The 23060-nt window shown below is 45.4% G+C and overlaps 1 protein-coding gene across 10 annotated transcripts in view; it reads right to left on the bottom strand.

The window, feature by feature from the left end:
• Positions 1–23060, bottom strand: part of CHD2 (chromodomain helicase DNA binding protein 2) — a 90265-nt gene that overhangs the window by 35518 nt on the left and 31687 nt on the right. For 8 of the 10 annotated variants that reach the window (XM_064388525.1, XM_064388527.1, XM_064388523.1 and 5 more), the window contains 4 exons: positions 19087–22256; positions 18618–18751; positions 5386–5593; positions 2571–2657 (listed from right to left, as the gene is read on the bottom strand). In XM_064388525.1, the coding sequence (XP_064244595.1) occupies positions 2571–2657; positions 5386–5593; positions 18618–18679 (357 nt within the window). In that variant the 5' untranslated portion in view covers positions 18680–18751; positions 19087–22256. Of the gene's footprint in view, positions 1–2570; positions 2658–5385; positions 5594–18617; positions 19059–19082; positions 22257–23060 lie in introns of those variants that run through there. The other 2 variants (XM_064388520.1, XM_064388529.1) reach the window with 2 other exon arrangements.

The raw sequence follows: 23060 nt of genomic DNA, 5'->3' as shown, positions 1-23060 counted from the left end.
CATTTGCCACCAATTTCAATCTGAAACTATTCTTTTTATAGTAAAAAGACTGTGTCTGGTTGGGGCACATCTATTTCTCAACTGCCCCAGAATCACAGAATCATGGAATGATAAAATGGTTTCAGTTGGAAGGGACCTTAAAGATCATTCAGTTCCAACCCTCTGCCATGGACAGGGATGCCTTTCACTAGACCAGGTTGCTCAATGCTCCATCCAACCTGGCCTTGAATACTTCCAGGGATGGGGCAGCCACAGCTTCTCTGGGCAACCTGTGCCAGTGTCTCACCAGTCCCACAGCAAAGAATTTCCTTTATTCACCTGATCTCCCCCATTTCAATTTAAATACTTTGAAAAGCACCTGGTTCTGCACGCCTCACATCCCCTGGCTGAAACCTGAAGCTGATTTATTAAGTGCAAAGAAAATGCCTGGGGAAGTAGTGTTTTTACTAAAAAACTCACACGTCCTCTTGTTCCTGGAGACAGCTCTGGGCCTCTGAGCAGATCTGTGCTCCTATGCAAAGCTGCACTTTCGCTTCCCCAGTGGCTCAGCCCATGCCTGGGTATTGATCAGGAGTCATCACCCTCCCTGATCGCACCTCAGACACCTACACAACGAGCCCAGAAATCCTCAGAAAGTAACCATGTCTAACACACAAATAACCCTACCCAGAGTGCTGCTCTCAGTGACTGAGCAGGGCCCCAAAACCTGAATCACCTCTGAGCCATCTCCCCGGTTCAGGTGAGTCACGGGGCAGCACAGGAGCTGGGATGGCTCATCCATCCTTGCTCTGGTCTCTGAGCCTGCCACACTGCCTGCACAATGCTCTTTGCTAATCTGCAGAGAAGCATTAGGGAAGAAGGCAATTACAAGCCCCCAGACACTGTGCTGGAAGTCCCAAGCAGCAAGTGAGAGGTGCAGGTCACTGGAGACAGGATTAACCCTGTGAAGGCAAAAAGCATCTTCAGATGTGCCTTGGGTTTCTGCCCCCTCCAGCAGCAGAAAGGAGTGCTCAGCACCACACAGGCTTGAGCTATGCTATCTCCTCTCTCTTGGTGTCTTCCAAAAGCAAGATTTTCCATCTCCTCCTGCTCTCTGCGAGGCCCCAGCACTGTGCTCCTGACAGGTCACACCCTCCAACAGACTCTGCTGCAGATGGGAGCTTCTCTGTGGGACCAGTCAGTGTTGCTTTGGGGAGAGAGGGGTGAGGGCATGCTCCAATTTTTTTTTATTTCAGCTGTTTCACAGAAATTGCAGTGAGGGTCATTTGGAGGACCTTTGGGGTGTTTGTTTTTTTTGTTTTTTACAATATTTTGTGGTATAGCAAAGTTTTTGCATCTAATATTTAATTTTTTTTAAACTTTACCTTAAGTAGTAGGAAATAAAGATATTGAAAATGAAAACAACATTTGCAAAACCACGTAATATTGTAAAACAAAAAAAGAAGGGACTTACCTGGGCCCCTAAGAGGGCAGGGGGGTGTGCAGCGGAGCTCTGGGGTGGGTGTGAGGTCGCCGGCACAGTGCATGCCAGGGCATCGCACAGAGGGGCGGCCGGCCAGCCCAGCCTCTGCCAACTTGAAAAGGAAAACAAAAGCTGTGTCAATGGTGCACCCCGAGCCCCTTCCTGACCTCTGCTCTGCGGGACAGCCAGCACAGGAGTCTGGGGGCAGCTGGTGGCACTGGGGTGCCACCAAGGCTCAGCAATAACGCACCAGAGCAAGGAGCTGGAGACCTGCGTGCCGCCCCTAGAGCATCCGAACACACATCTTGGTGGTGAAGCACAAACAGCCCGAGTCAGAGAGCACCACTGGGCTCCAAAGTCTGCTGCTTATCTTCAGATTCCCAGCCCCAAGCCCCAAGCTCTCCACAGATGCCTCTCTCTGGTCCTCCTTCCCCTCTGCTATAGCTACTCGACCTTCCTGAAGAGCTGCAGATGAAATGCTCCATGCAGAAAACCTGTCAGATGCAAATGAAGGCGGAACCTGATTTCTACATCTTCAGAAAAAAAACCCAACAGTGTTCTGAAACAGGAACAATTAGAAGGTTTGTCTGCCAGGCTCTGACCACTGTCACCTTCAACTGAAGCATAAAAGACTCCCCAATGTTCAACCAAAGAAAAGTGATGGGTCATAAAGCTGCACACACACAAATGCATTTATTAGTGGGATCCATTTCAGGATGGACAATAATGACTGGTTTGTTGCTATGAGGTGGTTCTGGGAACTTTACTCCTGGTTGGATTTGTGTTGCATTTTGGTCTCGTTCTGTTTTTTAATTACACAGACTCCTCTCCAGGATGTTCCTACAGCAGAGCAGGACTTGCATTACGCCCCATTGCAGCAATCAGATCAGTGCATGCAGATCTCAGCCCAGGCAGTGTCCTCCTCACTCCAGAGGTCTCAGGCCAAGGATCCAGCTGCAGGACTGGGACCTCAACTGTGAGATCCAATATCCATGCACCAAACTGGGACTCAGTGCTTACAGGCAATGCAGTTGAGACCTCCCTTTCCTCTTTGGGTTTGGTTGGTTTTATATGTTCAGTAATCCCTCATCCTTTTTTTTTTCCTTACCTCATCTTTTATATTAAATCGTGACGGTTCTTGTCTGCTTCGGTTTGACCTCCTAACCCCATAAACATCAGGATATTCTTCCCACATCTGCAAAATAAACAGACCATCAGAAGGCCTGCTTCACCCCAATTATTTTTGACATTTTAGAGAAGTTTGATGGTGGCTTAAAAAAAATCATCCAAAATCCACTAGGGAATTAGCAACCAGTAGATGAACAGTTTAAAAAACTGGCTGGAAAGATTATTATTATTTTGGGATACATGACACCTTTCTAAAGCAGCATGTGTTTATCTCAGTGTTATCTTTACAGTGGTCCATCTTTCCACTGAGGCACAAATCACTCTCCAGTTCTCTCAGGCTGAAGGACAGAGTGTTGGGGTAACCAGCCCTCTGCAGCACTGGTGCCAAAGGAATGGAGGCAACACCTTGGATGTGGAATGAACAGACCTAACAACTCAACAGGGCAGTTCTCTGTCACTAACAGCTTCCAGTACAATTCTTTTCCTGGTGGAAAGCCCCACCAGCTGCCTGGAGACATGGCCAGCTGCAGCTTCAAAGGTGAATTCTGTGGCCCAGTCTGGATGGCAAATGGAGCAAGATACCCTGTCATTTGGCAAGGCAAGGCAGTGGCCACTGGTTCCTCTCCTGAATGCACTGATGGAATGTGTTTTGGCAGCGCAGGACACATGGATGTGCAGAGGTAACTGCTGGCAATGGTTGTGCTCTTTGCTGTAAAAGGAGGCCCTCACCAGCTGAATACTCCATGCATAAGAGCATGCAATTGTTCTTGTGGATGGGCAGGAGAAGGGGACACAAAAATGGATGCCCTGAGGGGGATGAATGCAGAGCTGTGTTGGTGACATAGGACACAAGAGTTACAGGGCAGACACAAACCACCACCGTGCCCCTCAAACTCCTACACCAGCAATTCCTCTCTCCCTCAGCAGTTCTCTACATCTATTCATTTCCTTCTGATTCTCTCTCCCTCCAATCCTCAAATATCTCTGCAAGCCACTGGCAGGATGGCACTGCTGCCAGATGCAGCAGTGATGGGATTGAGAGTGTGATGGATACGAGGCTGCAGCCCAGCAATTCTTCTGCCTCTGTTAAAGGAGTAATGGGATAAGGGACAGACTGTGACATTGTGTATCTATTGGGCATGCAAGAACTGAGGTACATTCTCATGAAAGAATAAACGCTCAAATTTAATGCTCCCTTCCCAAACTACCTGAAGAACTTATCTTTTCATCTATTAAACGGCATGGGTTTTGAATGTGGGAGCAACTTCCATGACAAATCTTAATAGCACCTAACACAGATTAACCTCGCCTTCATGGGTGTATCTAGACAAATACCAAATAAACAGTAATAATTAATTGCATTTGTTATTCAAAGGGAAGATGTATCAACATGCCTAGGTTGGACCTAGCTAAGGAAGACACCCATTAACAGAGAAATTAAGGAAGGGAGAGGCTTTCTTATTAGAGGGTGTCCTGACCTTTTCATGTTTCACCCATGCTAATTATCACCCTGTGTATGGATGCACTTCCTTACAGGATAATGTTAACGTTTATTGTTAGGGACATGCTCTTAGAATTCTTCAGAGGGAGAGAAGACTTCCTTTGATGCCCATTTATCAACAATAAACCAGATTTTAATGTGGTGTTACCACAACTGCCTTATAAACTCATCCTCCCTTGCCAGTCCAAACACTGGAGGATTTAGCCAGCAGCCTGGAGCTTTGTGGGAGGGAGAAGGTGGTAAGAAAATCCTTTACTTCTTCCTGGCAGGTCCGTAGGGAGCACAGGCTGGAAGCACTCTCCTTCCTCCTTATCCTTTAGATACATAGCACCTTTCTCCATAAAACTCACTCTCAGGAGAAGCTGTGCCCAGTGCAACCCACGCCTGAGAACAACAGGACGGTTACACACCACAAACAAGCAAACAAACAAACAAGCTGACCTAACCACAATTTTCTCCTTCCAAGCGAACTCAGTTCACTGAGCTCCTGTCTCCAAATGGTATTTGGGCTCCTCTTTCTCACCTCACGCTGCCCTGTGTTAGTCAGGTGCCTCCATCCCTCAGGTAAAGCAGGTACCTGAGGTGCAGCTTCTGCCCTGGGGTGTGCAGAGGGATACCATGAGCAGTAACACCCACAGTCCCCTTTCCTGCTGGACAGCAAGTGAAGAGAAAACCTGACTATCTGAGGGGTATTGCTAGGGAAGAGCTGGGAAGGTGCAGGGGGGAAAACAAAAACCACAACAAAGAAGCACTGTCCTGTTCTGGACTTAATAAATAATGGAAGTTCTTTTTTTTTTTCTTTTTCCTATGTTTTTTTGAGAGGAACAGTGATGTAAAAAAACCCAAAGCGGTTCAAACTTCAAACCCTTGACAAACTTCAAACCCTAGACAAACTTCAAACCTTCTTCCTGAGTATTTATCACATGGGGAGGCTTTACTGCTTCTGAGGCGACATGATAGCGGAGTGGAAAGACAGAGAGAGAGGATGAAATGACAGGATCACGTACTGATGACAGGCACCTGTCCCTCACTCGCACCAGTCAGCCCTGTCACCATCTACTTGGTGCCCCAGGGGTTGTTCCACAAACACAGCAGCTCCTGCTCTCAAGGGTGACAGCAGCAGGGCTCCAGCACACAGACCAAACAGCCCCTGGGCACACTGGAGGTCAGAGGCTGTTTGGTCCATGTGCCAAGTGGCCAGGACATTGGGCACAGCTTCACTGAGGTCCTGCCGTCTGACCTTCCGTGGTGGCTACAGGAGTAACGTGTCCGTGCAGAGCAGCAGGGGTAATACCTTTTTAACATCTGCTATCCTTTCCTTCTTAGAGGCTGGCTTTTCTTTGGTTTCAGGAGGGGTCTGCTGGGATTTGGAACCCGTTGATTCACTTTCGGATTCAGACTGACTCTCAGAGGACTCGGAGCTGCTGTTTGACTCGCTGCCCTGCTCACTTTCAGACTGGCTTGCAGAGTCAGAGCCAGAGGCTTCTTCGGATGCCGAGTGACTAATGGTAGAGAAAGAAGAGGTTACATTTGAACTGCACTGACACAGCTGTGAAATACGCAGGGAGCAAACCTGAGACACATCTGAGCCACAACAACAGGTTTGGAAAAACCTGAACACAAGTGTGGACCCTACACCCCACACTGGCATTCTGCAGCAGAGGCAATTCCTTCCCAGAACACTGGAGAAAATGCAGCCCCAAAAATCCCTGCTCATCACCGGAACAAAAGCAGTGGTGGTAGGTGAAGAGAAGCATTAGCAGCACCAGCAGCACAGGTTCTACTGGGAGGATCTGGGTGTCTTGGAGCGAGGCAGAGTCAGGCACAGTGGGGCTGCAGCATCCAGAGACCATCCTGTTACATTAAACATGAGTAGTTGCTCCAGCACGGCTCTCCACTACATCCCAGTGTAGCCAGTGGTTCAGAATAAACCTGATATCTGCTTTCTGGAAGAGACCAGTATCAAAAACACTATACCCATAACACCATGAATGATGTTAAATAGAATGTTTTTGTGAAAAGAATTAATTCAGCAACAGGGAAAAAGGAAGAAGCTTATATGGGGTTGTGGTTGGGGCAGCTCCTCTTTAAACGATTACACCAGTGCTGTGCACTGCATTTCTCAAGGCAATAATGCGAGAGTGCGAGAGCAGAACACTAAGTAGGTGTAGTTCCCCTCTTTTTTTTTTTTGTTTTGTTTTGTTTTTAGTATTTTATATAAAAATGGGTTAACACTGAGTATTCCCTTAAATAAAGGCTCCTCAACAAAACAATGAGAGGCCAAACCTATTTTAGGTGGCCAAAAACATTCAAATACCTTTGTCCAATCACTCCCAACATATATATTTTTTATTTTAAGAGCCAAAAAAGCAAACTGAAATCTCAGTACACCTTAACACACATGCACTGGCAAAGCAGCATTCAAACCCCACTGCTACAAACAAAAACACAGTGACGATGCCCAAAACTTTTGGAACAAGGAGCACCCCTTTCCCAGTCAGCTTTCCACTGGCAGCCGGATGCGCTTGTCATACTTAAGGATTCACCTAGGTACAACACTACGAAAGAAGAGTCAGGAAAACTTTGCAGCGGGATTAAAGGGATTTTTTTTTTATTTTTTTTCTACTTTTGTACAAAAGCGACAAAGTACATGAAAGGCTTTGCTCAGATTTCACAATTCAAGGGAGAAATAATAATTAAAAAAAAAGAAAAAAAAACAAACAAACAATAAAAAAAACCAAAACAAAAACAAAACAAACAAACAAAAAAAAACAACAAAAAAAAACAAAAAAAAAAAAAAAACAAGCAAAGAAAGCACGTGTACATTTCCATCCGACTCCGCAGGGGTTACCCTCGGGGGATGCCCGGAGGCAGCCGCGGCCCGTCCCGCTCCCGATCCGGGACAAATCCCTGGATCCGCGGCTGAGGGCCGGGGAGCGGGCAGGGGGCAGCACCCGCGCGCCCTCAGGCGCCGCCGCCGCCATTTCGCGGCCGCCCCTCCGCCGCCATCTTGCGACCGCGGGGCTGAGCCCGATCCCTGGGATGGATCCCTGGGATGGATCCCTGGTACTCCCCAGGGAAGGGGAACCGTGGGGACCGTGACCCTCCGAGCCTGAGGGGACACAAACGGAGCCCCTTCCGCAAGGACCGGGAGCAGCCATCACCCGTGGCTGCTATTTCACCATCCCAGCCTGGGTTTGAGAGAGCGGGGTTATCCCATTGTGTCCTACAAGCAGGGCTGGAAATGAAATTGAACCACGGCCATCCCAGGCTGCCCAGTCCCTCCTGCCTGTCCCTGTCCATGGGTGGAGGTTATCCACGAGAAGCAAAGGCACAGTGTCCCACTACAGCCCTTGTTCTGGGGGCTCTAGAACAGTTCTCCCGTCTTGTCCACCACTGCCTGTGGTGGTGCCACACAGATGACCTGTGGTGGTGGCACGGCCATAACCCATGGCGGTGCCACACTGCTCCTGGGAATGGCACTCCAGCAGCTCTGGAGACAGATGGTGTCCATGGGCAGGGCTCAGCAGGACACCATCCCATTGGGCTCCACAAAGGAATGGGATCTGGAGGCATCCAAACCTCTGCTGTCACAACATAAGTGGCAACATCAGGCTCTGCTTGAGGCATGTTGGTCCTGTGTCCCAAGGGATGCACAAAAGAGGAAGACAGTTTTTCCTTCAATCAGATTTCTGAGCAATAGCTGGAAGGAATTTTAACAGCCCAGGCAAGACTGAGGCCAGACAGCTCTGACAGTATTTGTTTAGAGGCAGAACAGTAATTAGTGTTCTCCTCTCGCTCTGGAGCTCTTTGTTCCTCAAAGCCTTAAGCTTTATTTCAAGGACACAGGGACACAGGCTCTCTGCACATCAAGAGCCATAATTCATGTGCTTTATCCACAGCGTTGTCTGAACACTGTAATTCTTTTTTTCAGGCTGTGAACTGTGTCATCTGAAAAGAGGGAGAGTTCTCTGGTGGCATACACATCTGTATGTGCAGATATTTGCCTGCACACCTGCTTCCCCTACTAAGGAAAGAAACACACATGAGAAGTGGTTATGTCTTTTTGAAGGCTGTTGCAATTTTTTTTTTTTTATTAAGGAACAACCTATTATTGAGGCAAAATATGTGTTTATCTTCTTTTCTGTGTTGATGAGATAAAATAACTGAAAGGCCTGTTTTCATAAAAGAATCCTTTCTAACTGTCACTGGGACAATCAGGAAGCATTTCTACCTGCCAACATAATATAATGTATCAGCAACGCTAGATGTCAAATCAGGCCTAACACTGTATATTCCTGGAGACTTAAGTCCTCTTTTCAGAAGTTATTTTTGGAAATTGTCCTGGTTTAATGCCCCTGAGTTAGCATCCAAACAAGACCTACTTTCAATTAAAGTAAAAGTGAGAAATAAGCTATAACTAATTGTCACAAAAATCACAATTCAACCAGAGCACCCTCCTCCAAAAACACCCATGAACATCAAAGAAAGCAACAGATGGACCATTGGTAATTTCCTTGAAGTGAGAAACTCCTAAAAAAAGTTGAAATCTGCAAAGACTCAGCCAAATACATTCCTCTGGTTTCTGAGAAATACTTCAGGCTGTAAGTCTGGTTTAATTAAGAGCCTGCTCCTGACTTGAAAGGGAGCAAAACTAAATCATTCCTTACCAAGAAGAACATGATCCTTCCAAGAAATAAGTAGCTGAAAGGCAGCGATAAGACCCTTTATAGTGAGGCATCTGAGTTTAAAAGGCTATTACCACATGCCTGAAGCCTCCAGATTTTGCATTTAGTATTTCACATGACTTCCTTTTATAGGGGGTCATCGTTGCAAACAGCAAATAATTTTGTACATTCTCAGTAAGAAGAAACAGTAGATATGCTTCCAGAAGGTGTCAGACAGCTGAAAAAATGACCCCAATACACATTTGTGAAACCAAGAACTGACTGGGGCATGGCTCTAACTGGGACCATTCTGCCCCAGTGTTTAAAATGTGGCTTTTGAGGGACAGAACTTGAATTCAGACAGGGGAATAAAGGAGGATTAATAGCCCAAGACCCTCCCACAAGCAAAGCTCCTCCCAGCTTTAAGAACTGTTGTGAATGTTTTGAATCTAAACAAGTTTGAATCCCAACAGCAGCATTCCACTGGGCTCTGCAGGGATTCGGCACCAGCAAAACCACCCTGCGAAGGCTGGACAAGGACCTTGGCAGATCATCGCAGGGCTGGGTAACATCAGGGCTGGGTGACAGCAGGAGCCGTTATTTTTAACTCCTGTGCATTGCTGGCCACAGCGTCACCAGTGCTGTGGGTAAGTGACACCCAGGTGCACATCAGTGGCTCACTGACAGCAGAATGCCCCGGGCAGGTGGCTGGGACACAGCCCCTCCCCGCTCCCATCCCTGCTCCCCCTGCAGCCCGTGTTCCCGGCACTGGCTGGATGTGCTGGGCTTCCTGATGACACACCTGGAGAGCCCAGAGAAAGAGCAGGTCACCGCTGGCTTAAGCCCAGGCAGGACCGAGCCTTTGCAGTGACAGGAACAGTGGAAATAAACTGCACTTGGTAGTGCAGGAGAGTTGCAGAGTGGACAATGCAAAAATAGCTTGGACTCAGTGATCTCAGGGGTCTTCTCCAATCTCTTAGATCCTGAGCAGCCCAGGGCTGGAGGAGCTGCTGGGTCAGCCCAAGGGTGTCTGGCAGAGCCAGCTCTACCTGAGAGGAGCTCCTGGGCCCCCACAGCGCTTCAGCTCAGGCTGCCAGCTGCTCCAAGCCACTCCCATCCACCAGCAGAACCAACCTGAGATTTACTCCAAAGCACAGAGCAGCAAGGCCAATGCAGGCCACGGACTTAAAACTATTTAAACAGGTCTGTCTTCCTAAAGGGACCTGTACAAACTGTGGGACACAAAAGCATGGTGACAAACTACAGAAAGGGCAAACACATCGGCTGAGATGAGGACTGGATGGTATTAAACATTTCCTTTGAATATCTGATCTATAATATGATGTTCCCTATTATGAAGAGAAACTACGTACAAGAGTATATAGTGACAGGACACAGAGGAATGGCTTCAAACTGAAAGGAAGTAGGTTTAGATTAAATATTAGGAAAAACTTCCTTAACTGTGCTGAGGCACTGGAGCAGGTTGCCCAGACAATGCCCCCTTCCCTGGAAGCATTTGAGGCAGGTTGGATGGGGCTCTGAGCAACCTGGTCTAGGGGAAGGTGTCCCTGCCTATGGCAGGGAGGTTGGAATGAGATGATCTTTGAGGTCTCTTCCAACCCAAACCATTCTGTGTTTCTATATAAACATATATGAAATGGCTACATATATTGCAAATACAAACAAGCACATGAATGTTGATATGTGCCCTCAAGTCACAGGGTAGCTGTAAAAAGGCACTAAACTAAATTTAACCTTTAGGCTAAACAAGCCAGGGAGAGGAACACAAGATGGGTTCTAGTTATAGATCAGTAGATAAAGAGAAGATAACATGGGTACCACAGAGGACTGAGCAAATACCACAGTAATCATAGACAAGGCCATACAGACACGGCACATGGAGTGTGCAGGAGAACCAAGCAAAGGACAGATTGTGACACTGAATATAAATAAATTCATTCCTAGCTTTTTCAGTTCCCTTGATTTTAGTCTGAAAGTCTACTAAAAAGTGATTGGTGCTTGCTTGTCTCCCAAGGCAAAGATTTTCTGAGTGAGAAGCCTTGAGAAGGGTCATTTGTTGAAAGAGTTTTTCCCAGTTTTTTATTTTCTGCAGGGAAAAGTAGAAATGGGGGAAAGGGAAAGAAGAAAAAATACTCCTGCTCCTCTACTCTCCATACCTATGCATGGTGCTTTTACACATTGATCTGTCTCCAAGCAGGAACTTAAACTAGAATATCCTAAACACAACCAGGCTCCTCACACTGTTTACAAGTGAGTCTCAAACAACTTTGAATTCTCAAAGTATGATTTGTCCAAATCTGGGCCAGCTTTAAAGGGGAACAACAAACTCCCACAGTGATAGGGCTGGCCCTTCCAGATTACCCACAAGTTTTTCAAAGCAGCATAAAAACATTTCCCTAACCTCATTTTATGATCAGCAACTTGGGTGTTTTTTTTGTTGTTTTTTTTTGTTTGTTTGTTTGGGTTTTTTTTTTCCCTTAAATACGTAGGTGAGAAGTTCTCATGGAGAATCCACACTTCTGTGCCTGCAAACTTGGCTTGCAGGGTTGGGTGTTAATTACATTTACACAGCAATAGGCACAGCTGGGCCATGGTGCTGCTGTACCAGCTGAGGGATTGTGCACCCAAGAGGTATCTATCCAAAATATCCACCTGAACTAGGCTGTGAGGCTTTCCAGCCTATTCTGGCCACTGCTACTTACCCCAGCACAGGACTCCCAAATACCAAAGGCAGAGCTAAATATATCCCTCACTGCTCTGCTGCAGGTCACAAAGCACATTGGGCTATCCTGAATTATAGACTTTCCAAAAGCTGGCGGGGTTTTTTCCTCCACTAGGAAGACACTATGTTGTGTTTGCACAAGCAAGCAAAAAGAGCAATTCTTTCATGATGGGGAGAGCTGGCTCTCTCGCCCTCTGATCTTTAAGTCAGAGGCTGAAAATGCTTGGGATGTTTAGTGGGGACAGAGAAAAAAAAGAAAAAAAAAACCACACCAGCAGAGGGACAAAAGGAGTCAAAACCTGTCTGGTTGATTAAGGAGCACCATTGATAATCTCCAAGGCAGCATCCTTCCCTTTCCCTGCACAGAAAGGGGAGAACAATTGCAGTTCTCAGGGTTTGAATGGGCCCATCTCTCCCTCTCCGGGAGGCAGCCAAGCATTTCCCAAGCATTTCCCAAGCATTTCCGGGCTCCACATCCCGCATCAGCGGGCGGATCCCGGCTGGCTCCTGGCAGCTCCCAGCTCCTCCTCACGCCCAGCCAAGGAGAAGAGCCTTCCTCAGACAGCGGGCAGGGCTGTCCCTGTGCCCTCCGCCCTTCCCTTGTCCCTGTCCCTTCCTGCCACCGCTGCTCCTCGTCCCGCCGGGAACAGCCAGGCTGAGCTCAGCGGCAGCACGAAGGGGACTCTGCACACAGGCGCATCCCATGGGCAAAGGACACGTGGATGCACGAGGGGGGCTGGAGTGTGCACACACAATTAGTACAGAAAAAGCGGGTGCTTTTTCTCCCTTGAAATTTGTAAGCTTCCTTTAAAACCTATCAGATTAAAGACATGGAGTGTATATGAAAATTTAGGAACCAAACCCCATTAACAGGAACATGATGGTGCAGAAATTCCTTCATGGTTCCAGGTGACCCGCAGTTCAGAAAAAGGGAGCCTGATCTGGCCTGAGGGGGTTATTCCAAGTGACTCTTAAAAGCTGTTTTTAACCAAGGCTCGTCAGTAAGACTAAGTTTTGCAGACAGCACATGGCATTCAAATCTCAACTGGTGACAACTCTGAAGTACAGAGATTCCTCCCCATGAGAGAGATGCAAACGACTCCTATAATTAACGTATTAGCAATTCTATTAAGTCATCTATACCTAACAATAACACTTGCAAGAAACGTAAATAGTTGCAACATGGCTTTTTCCTAAGGAGTCGGGTGTTCTGGAGTCAGTGGATTCTTGACATTGCAACACCCTTGTTCATAGCTGGGGTAAAGGTTGGTGAGCAATGAAGTGTTAAGCATCCCATCCCGTCTGTGGAGCTTGGCAGACACTGAACTGAGCCCTGCCAAGATCAAACGCCATGCCAGCACTTCCAGCACAATACCAGAAATGAATCTGAGATCACTGTTAAAAACGTTTTAATTTTTAACCCTTATTAGTCAAGGTAAAAAAAGCACATGTATTACAGAGTAGGTTATCTCAGCCCACAGGTAAATATAAAGGAAGGTGAAGATTGAAAATTATAATTTAGCAGCAGTGCTACACAAGCTGTAATGTAAAATGAGCTGCTGCACATTTGGAAAGAATCAGCAACATTTGTCTCATTATATCCAAAAGATACTCCCTAAGAAAACGAGGCACTGACAGTGTGACAGACTCACAAAAGCTTCAACTGACTGCAAGTCACTAGGGGTAAACTTCTTCTCTGGGCTTTTTTTCTTTCATTTCAAGTCTCCTCTACAGGATGTGAAGGTGGGCTTTACACACACACCAGCACCTACTGAAAGAGCATCTTCACATGGCATTTCAGCACACGTGTTTTAATAAAAGCACACCAGAAAGATTGATGTAAGACACCATGTCAGTAGAACAGCACATCCTTTGCTGGAAGGCTGCTTTTATCTAATTATGGTAATCCAGGCCATCCCCTCCCCCAGTGCTGTGCTGTTTGTATTTATTTTCCTTGAAGGAGAGGAGAGATAAAGCAGAACAGAAGCTTTCTCCAGCCATTATCAGCTCCTTCCCGAGCTGGATTTCAGCTAGGGGCAAGGAGAGAAGAGAGATTTAGAAGCCTTTTCCATCTCCAGAACTTAGCCTAATTTAACATTGCAATTCCTGCTGGGACTGTCGTGTGCAACCTGAAACAAGATGCAGTGGATACACACAGCTCCAGGTAATGTACCAGGAGATGCAATGACAATGTAAGCTGCCAACCTACCCAAAGCAGGTTTACTTGGGCTGTCTCGAGTTCAAAAGCAGCCAAGCCCATGGAAGTGGAAGCTTCAGTTCAGTCCCTAGACTCCTGCTCGCTGCCTCAGGTACTCTCACCTGCTCCTCAACACCAGCACTGATAAACCTGAATTAATAGATGTCCCAGTATAAAAACTCCTCAGAGACAAGTCTGGCAGCTCAGTAACCTGCCAGTGCTACGAGCAACTTTCTGAGGGGTGAAACACCCAAACAAAGACAGTAATTGGTTTATCCCTATAGCGAGTTAGGGAGATTGAAATGAAAGATCGGTGCCTTGCTGGCCCTGCCAAAGCTGGCAGTGGAAGCGTTTGTTTGAGCACAGAAGTGTGGTTATGGCAGCCCCAGCGCTGCTCCCGGGATCCGCGTTCTCGGAAACGCCGCCACCGAGCCCCAGCTCGGCTCCAGCGCTGGAGGAAGTGGGGGAAGGTGCAGATAAGGGCAACTGCTGCCCTCAGAGCGCGGCAGGTGAAACATCAACCCGGCAGAAAGGGGAACAGGCTCCAGTCACCTTCCCTCGGCTGGAGGCACTCATGGAGCTGGGAACATGCCTGCACACACGTGCACTCAGCCATGGCAACGCCCCAGCCCCGGCTGTGCCACAGAAACTGGGTTACACAATTACCCAGGTGAGCTCTTCATTCCCATTTTCCAGGTTTTATTCAGAAAAAGTCAAGCATTTTAGAGAATCTGTGCAATTTCATTAATTAGCTTAAGATGTTTAACTAAAAAAAATAACAATCCAGAAGACAATGAATTACAGCTAAATGTAGCTTCTTGCAGTTGGTGAGCTCTTTTTATAGCACTGTATATATTGTATCCATCTCTGGCAGCAATCACAGAACAGGGAACAGGAGTTGAAAGTCTCAGGATTGTGCATGCGTAATTAGATGAGACACTTCCTTCACGAGGGTAATGTGAAACAGAAGTAACAAAGCAAAACAAGAACAATCTCCTTTGTGCTGCACACAGATTACATCACGATTCATATGCATTCCTTGTACATTATTCCTTTTGTGTCCCGCACTGATCAAGCATTTTTCCTTTTCAAAAAAGGCTCTGGACAGTTTCACAAAGGGTTAAAACTTAAAAAGGGAGAAAGAAAAAAAAATCCTTGTTGAAGAATGCGGCGGTGCAAATGAAACTGAAAGCCTCGGCACATGCACATGGCCACAACAGCTAAAAAATAACTCATCACCCCCGGATAAAAACTTGAAACCCACAGTTTGAGGCATTTTAACAAATGTGTTCAATGTTTCTACTCAGCTGAAAGAAAATCAGTTGCAAAATGCACACTGAAAGCAAACAGTGAATTTTGGTAATTTCAAGATACTGAAAGCTGTACCTCTCCTTAAAAAAAATAAAAAAGGAAAAAAAAAGACAGATGTTCTGGGAATACTACGGCATTCTACCATTCCTTCTGAAGTTTAAAAAAGAGAGTAAAAAAAAAAAAAGGCAAATAAAAAATCCGCAGCAAAAAATAGCGCTGCTTCTTTTCAAGTGACTGCTCAAAATAGCTTGCAGTATTAAAATGAAAAGCCCTCAAAATGCAAGCGGAGCCCACGCCCGGAGCGGAGCGGAAGCGGGGGGCGGCCGCGGCGGGCGCGCGCCGCTCCCGGGGGCCCGCGCGGCGCGCGCAGCCAATGGCGGCGCGGCCGGCGCAGGGCGGCCTTTGAACCCCGCGGCCGCTTCCCGCGGCGCCCGAGCAGCGCGGCACAAAGAACAGCCATTTTGTGACAGCGCCGGCCGCCGCCGCCGCCCGAGCCGCCCGCCACGGCCCCGCCGCTGCCCCAGCCACACCGGGCTGCCCCCTGCTCCCAGCGCCACGCACCGGGGGCAGTTTGTGCTTAACGCGACCGTTCCCCTCCTCTCCCCCGCTCCGCCAAACGCTGGTTCGTGTGCACCGACATCTCCATAAAATGGCTGCCACGTCAGGCGAGGGTGTTGTGCTGCGCAAAGCCCTGCGCTGGGAGGTGGCTGCTGAGCAAAAACACGCCATTTCAGGCCGCGGAGCTCCAGCTCTGCACAGAAAACGGCCTGGGAGCTAGCCCACCGCATCCTATTTTTCCCCCAAAAAAAGATGTTTTCATGCTAGAGAAGCCCAGAGCTGGACACAGACACAAGGGCTGGCCCAGCCCGGCAGGGTCTGCAGCTCAAACCGTTCCCACGCTGGGTATTTCAGAGGTGGGAGAGAAACTGCAACAGATACAGGCCAAGGGGAAGGAAAACTACGTATCCCACGCCTGTTACTTGCTATCCCTGCAAAACTCACTGCTGCGCTTCAGGGGGGCCCCAGCCTGCCTCTGGCTCTGCACTTCCCATGAGGGCCGACCACGGGTGATGTACCTTCACACTACCTGCCCTTCAGACACGCAGCACAGAAGATGCTAGAAGATACAGCAGATTGTGTTCAATTACTTATGCAAATCCCAGGCACACAGGTGGGGGTCAGCAGGAACTGCAGCAGACCCAAAGCAACTTTCACTTTGGGCAAAGTTGCAGGAAATCACTCAGCTCCAAGTTCGATTTACTGTCAAAGCACAAAGGACAGGTGTTGCTGAGCACCTGGAAAGGCAGGAGTACAAGCCCCAGCTTACAAACTGTAAAGAGTTAACACCATCTCTCTCCCCAGCAATAAATCCGTCTGCTTTGGGACAATTCTCAGGCATTTTTGTTTATTCCACACAGGCCTTTGTATTCCCTTAGAACTGGAAAAGAAGGAGTCAATTCCTCAGTTAGGGCACCACAGTGGTGTGCAAGAACTGTATTTTCTTGCACTCTAACACCCTTCTCCAGCCCAGGTGAATGGCACTGGCTACATCCACCTCCTCCTCCAGCCAGGGCTCCCACCAGGACTGTGCAGGTACTTCCATGGATGCCAAGCTGGTCTCAGCAGCATGTGAAGTGCAGACACCGGTGCATTTCGGGGTTACAATACAGCAAAGTGGTGGCTTTACTTCCTAGAAATCATTTCCCCTACTTCAGGTCAACCTCAGGAAGTAAAGCACATTTTATGACATTGAGCTGACTCACACCTCACAAATAAGCTCAACAGGGTTCACTTGCAAATATCCTGTGCTCAATTGTTCCCACACTTCAGGTGTGTTGGTGTCACACAGAGCAGGTTAATTTAGAGAAAAAAAAAAAAAAAGATGTGAAGAGGGAGAAGGGTAACCTCACACAACAGGTGTTAAATGTAAATAGATCAATTATGATAAATAACCTTTCAATGAAAACCCCAAAAGCACAGACGCTATGCAAATCTCATACCCCTAAGGACAAAACCCCCTGTGGGACTCCTGCTACATGGCTCAGATTTTAGCTCTTATTCCTTTCCAACACTGGTAAAATACTTTCAATTTCCTCAACAAATTATGTCTATTGCTGCTCTTGTTGATAATCTCCAAAAAAGCATTAAAATTTATATACTATGTAAAATAATTTTTATAAATGGTGACTTTTTACATAATATTTTGTGTGCAGCATTTACAGTAAAGAAAGCACAGTATGAAAATCTGATGTGTTTTTAAACTGCATTATTAGAAAAGCTCTGTTTAAGTGCTTCAACAATCCCTGAGGCTAATTTAGTTATTAATAATTTCAAATTAAACCATCTTACCCACATTTATTTTAGAATTTAAAATTTGACTGCATTTTTAAAACACCCAGAATACCATCCACGTTTATACTAGAAGGTTACAGCAATTTAATAATAAATATATTGCCACAGTATTTCAAGTTCGTGTGCTTAAGGAAGGTTAAATACTGGACATCAGAAATACTATTCAAACACCTGAACATCACATAGAGCACATGTGATACAACAGACAGTTCAGAGTTCTTTTTTATTAATGTCGGTTAAAAATGCAGGAAGACAACACCAGAGAAAAAGAAACAAACCAAGATCCAACTGAAATTAACAAAATGCAAAACTCAGTAACATTTACAAACCATAAACCAAAAATGCATATAGTTTAATTTCCAATTTTTGGAAGAGTCGACCTTTTAAATACAAAATGAGCTATTTGGTAATTGTACTTCTGCATTCCCAGCACACAAACATTTTCAGTATTTCATACTTTTCCCACATAAAGATTAAGTTTCTAAAAATCTGTAAATAATCTCATTACTTGGCAAAAGTAAATAAAAATACTCTGAGCAAAAATACGTTAAACAAAACAGGCAAATCATTTGGTGCCTCTTGTTAACAGTCCCAGTGTATATTTTATGATACAAAATGCCATCACCAGCAGAACAAAGTCTGGTTAAATTGTATAAAAATATTCTAAAATACCTCCACAGAATCAAAGTTCTACAAGCTCAAATAAAATTTGAAGTAAGAGGTATCCGACAAACAGGCACTTTCTAGTTTATATTTTAAAATAAGCTTTTTTTCATTCATGTAACTTTTTCTTGTGCCTATTTACTATAATTTACTACTACACCAGGCTTCTGTATGGCCCTCAGTTAAAGTTTAGACTTCTGAGATTCTTCAAAGAAAAATTTGCCTTGTATGTAAAATGGTGCAATGCAGCAATGGCTAAACCGACAAGGTCATTTTTCACAGCACAAAAAACCTAAAAACTGAAATTCAAAAGCTGGAAAAACATCATACAGGGGCAAGGGCTGCCCTGAATAAAGGTACAGTACCTTTTGCCTAGGACATGGGCCCTTAAGTCACAACACAAGTTTCAGAAATTGCTACAAAAAAAAATTAGGGTGTGGCATGCTAACAATCTCAAGGTCATTCCTTAAAAAGGAAGCAAAATCAGTAAAATGTTTTCTATTAAGCACTGACAGTAACCCAAGGCTGTCAAAGTAAACAGGGTATTCACAGGTTTTACAAAAAAAAAAAAAAAGAAAGTTGATAGGTCATACCTCGATGCATTGCTGTGGACTGAACCCTCCTCTCCTTGGCTTTTGTCCTTATTTCTCATCATCTTTTTATTCTTAAATATTAAAAGGGGGTCAGGGGTGTCTGTTTGCTTTGAAGTCCTGTGCCCAGGTATTTACTGTCAAAAGTTGAAAGAAAGGTAAGGTCCCAGTTCGTTTCACTGGCTTTCATTATCAGGAACAAAGTCCTGACGCTGCAATGATATTGTTATAACAATACACAGCACTGATCAACACGGCAAACCGGAGATTTAAAACAAATAATCATTTTTACAAGAAAAATCCGAGAATAAACACAGGAGAGGAGCATCCTGCAAACTTTCCCAAAGTAACACTGGATGCAAATAATCTCTGTATCTTATTGCGTCATCCCAATACAGCACAAATCGGTCGAAAATCAAAGTATTCAAAACGGCAGAAATCTAAAAATTATTATTATTAATTGCTCACCTACCTGATCCATGCACCGCCGCCAGGACCAAGTCGATATTAGTTTCGGGTAGTGGAAAAACATTAGATCCAAAATATTTGTAATTATACCGATAAAATATAAATTTCAGAAAATGAAAAAAAATATATATTCTAATCCCAAAAATATGCTGCCGATAAAGCAAAAGAAGCGGTAATTAGTACAAAAATGTCCGGGGGAAAAAGCTCATTAGGAGAGCGCACAAAAATGGAGGTACGCCATGGCTTCTAAGCTGGAAAAACAACGACCTGGGCTCTCTCCACGGCTTCTTCTTTCCAGCAAGGCACGAAAAGGGAGCCCTCAAAAGCTGCTTTTCTGCCCGAAAAAGGTCCGCTCGGCCCCCGATTAGTGCCTAGGAGAGGCAAGGGGCTGTGGGGGCCCCCTGAGGCTGCCTGAAAGTTAGGGAAAGTTGCGTAAAGTGTTGGGGAAGGCACGGAGCTGAGCGCGCTCTCTCTAAGGCACAGCCGCCATCTAGAGCTCCTTCCCAGCTCTGAGCTCTGCCTTTGATTGACACTCTCTACATTTACCCCACAACTCAGGTGATGTACCATAGACCCACCCCTTCATTTCTACCAAAAAAAGAGAGAGCCTCCACCTAAAGGGTGCCTGCTACCCCACAGCCCTGGCTCCTTCCAACTACCCCAGCTCAAGGGGCACCTTAACCCCATGTGGCTCAGGCACCCTTTGGAAGCCAGAAAGAAATGGAATTTGTGCCTTTTGTTTTAAAGATTTGCTAAATATTTCAGTGCCTGGGCTAAAATTACTTCCTCCCTGGACAGGAAGTGGTGCTGTTACAAGCCATTTTGAAGGCATGGAAGTGGAGCTCACAGCCATGCAGGCAGCAGCAGCCCACCCCGGCGGTCACCCCACCCAAGGGGCAGCTTCCCCCCAGTTCGGTGGGGGAATCCCCAGACAAGAGCTCTTCCCTTTGCCCCCCAGTGCTGGCACTGGCAGGGGGGGACAGGAGCATCCTCCACTCCCAAGCCAACCCCACAGAGCTGAGATTGCCCTCCAGCTCCACAGCGCCTCCCTGGTGGTTCCCCCCAAACTCAAATCCAGCGGCCACACCGCTTCCATCAGCTACGCCAAGGCACTGCGGTCAAGCCAGTCCAACTCCATCAAACTGCTCATTTCTCATGCATTTTCTTAACCCATTCATGGTCATTAACAGATTTTAACACAACAAATTGATTTTAAAGCTGCACAACAGCCAAGCTGCAGAATTGCAAATCAATCAATGGACATCTCCAACACAACATCCTGGAATTGAGAGGATGTATCACCAAGGGAATGGAGGCGATCCAAGTACCCCCATACCACTTGATTCTGACTACCAGTTGTCTTCCATGACCAAAACCAACCCCTTAAAGCATAAGAACATCTTGCATATTCATAAGCATCACAACAAGACACAGCCATCAGCCACTGGGGGACCACCGGAGGACAAAGGGGCAATGGGCTAGTTTGGGTTTCTATGGGAACATCCATGGCACAGCATCCCAACAGCCCAAAACCATTGGCTTCGACCAGTAGAACCAACACCATCCCTTTTGATTCCTCCACAGACCTGCCACTTATCTCCTACAACCATCCATCCTCTTTCCACAAGGGGCTTCATTAGGAACTCTCCAATGCCACAAGCCATTAAAAAAAATTCCACTTTACCAATTATTCACAGAAGACTCCTTGCACCTCGACTGCAAGAACTAAAGAACCACAATGCAAGACTATTCCAAATATTTTTTGTAACACTAAGGAAATCCACTCATTTGAATGAGAAACCCTTCAGGTTGGTCCCAGAATCCAACTCCACCATAAAAACACATGGCAAAACCAAAGTGGGGCAAGCGTGTACCACCAAAATGGCTGGATGGAACAGGCATGAGCAACTCATCATGGCAAAAATGGGTATTTCCAAAAAAGTCTGAGCAAGGCAAATAGTTAAACACAGACAATGAACAGGAATTTGTTTGGGTTTTCAAATATAATTTCAAGATTATCTCAGCCCAGGTTTACCATCTTGACCCTCCAGCACAAAACAAAGACAACTTTGAGTTTCAGGTTAAACATATAGAGAAGAAATGCCTACAGTCAAATTATTAGATCCACTAGAAACCTGTAAGGAAATCACAGCTTCAAATATTAGAACCATTTTAGAATTCATTTGCAAAGGTTAAAATGTCTTTTGTAGCCTTATCAAAAATAACTCAATTTTTCTCATCAAACACATGGCACAGTATCGTGACACTAAGGCTACATGCAAGAGCAGTGAAGCACATTGGACACTTGCACAGAACAATTTTAAGACCAGAGAGACTGTTCAGGAAGTCTGTAGTCCAGGAAATCTGTTGAAAAGTTTCTGTACCCACACACAACCCAAGAACATACCTAAAAAAGTTACACAAAACATTCAAGTACTCCTTTATTGTCATATTTTCTCAGCCTTCAATTGGTATCAATTCCATCTTAAAATAACTTCACAAAGTTCAGCAGCAGTGCCCTGACAATAGGCCAAGTACTGAAAACCCCTCATATTAAGCACCTGAATGAACAAGCCAGCGAATAAAAATTCATTGGAAGTCATGGCAAAGTGAACGTAATTTGCAAATGAAAACCACATTTGATACCAAGTAAAGCACAAAAATTTACCTTGCCTCCAGTACTTAGCTAAAGTATTTCTCAGTTTAATAGCAACCAAAAATGTAACCCACTTTAGTATCAACTCAACAAAAAATATTCAGCCAGAAAGGACAAACACAAAGTGTGAAATAAACCAAAACCTTTTATTTAAAATCACTTCATAAATTACATTTTCTCAAAATGTAAAGCAGTAGCAACAGATCTTTTACCAAATTAATTTGCCTGTCATGCAAAAACAACCCAAAAGGAAAATTTTGCCACCCAGTCCTCAAAGAGATCCATCACTGGATAGTCACTGATTCATTCAAATGCAAGTCCATTTTGATAGGATGGTCACAACCCAGATCTTCTCTGGTTTAATAACATGAGAGTCCACGTTTTAACATCCTTTTCTTGGACAGACATCCCAGCACTCATGCATTAGTCCATTTCCTCAACCTCTCATTCCCCAGTGGAACTGCCATCTTGGTGTCTCATTCGTAGACTCCTTTTGACACTCTTCAGCTGAATGGATTCTTTATGAAAAATTAGAAGAAAAATGCTGTTGGAACACACATCATTGCTTTAAACTAAGACATTCAACTACTGTACCTTGAAGATAATTTAAACATGTAACTCATGCTTCATTCCATGTTACACAGTCCACAATATCTACTTTTATCAGAAACAATGTCAAATAATCAATTCAAGAATAAAAATAAAATGCACCAAAACTATAAAAATAAATGGGAGAAAATATTAGAAGTCCAAGAACCCTTTCAGGATCCATGAATTCCATTTGAAATTTTTAAACCACTAGAGAAATCCGTGGTGGGAAATCAAAGAAATTTGCTCTTGCAACCATTTTCATTGCACTGTGCCATCCCCTGAAGCTGACATTGTGTAGCAGAACACCAAGGTTCTTGTAACAAACCAAAATTTGTAAGTACTCTTCAAGCTCCTTTCTTCAAAGACACAGATCCATCCAAGCCAATGAAAACTGGTTTCTTATAGACAGATGGTGACTGGACACAAGACATTCCACCATCTTAACCCAGTTTTCCAGCTCATGAAAGATGTACAGTGCAACAGCAAACACACTTCCAAGCAAATGGAATGACTGCTTTAGTTACTGGTGGGAAAGGACACACCAGAAATCAGACAGAAACAGTCACAAGTCACACTAGCTACCTTTAGCAAGGTAATTCCAACTGTACTCATCATGGAACTGCAACCAAGCCCACAGGTGAGGGACAAACCAAACTGAACAAACAATATCCATATGGATAAATACAAACCCCATGTTCCCATCTTTCTGTCTTCTTCCAAGAAATATAAGC

Source organism: Passer domesticus, chromosome 14, assembly GCF_036417665.1.
Source record: "Passer domesticus isolate bPasDom1 chromosome 14, bPasDom1.hap1, whole genome shotgun sequence".
Taxonomy (NCBI): domain Eukaryota; kingdom Metazoa; phylum Chordata; class Aves; order Passeriformes; family Passeridae; genus Passer; species Passer domesticus.
This window is presented reverse-complemented; position numbering and strand designations above follow the sequence as displayed.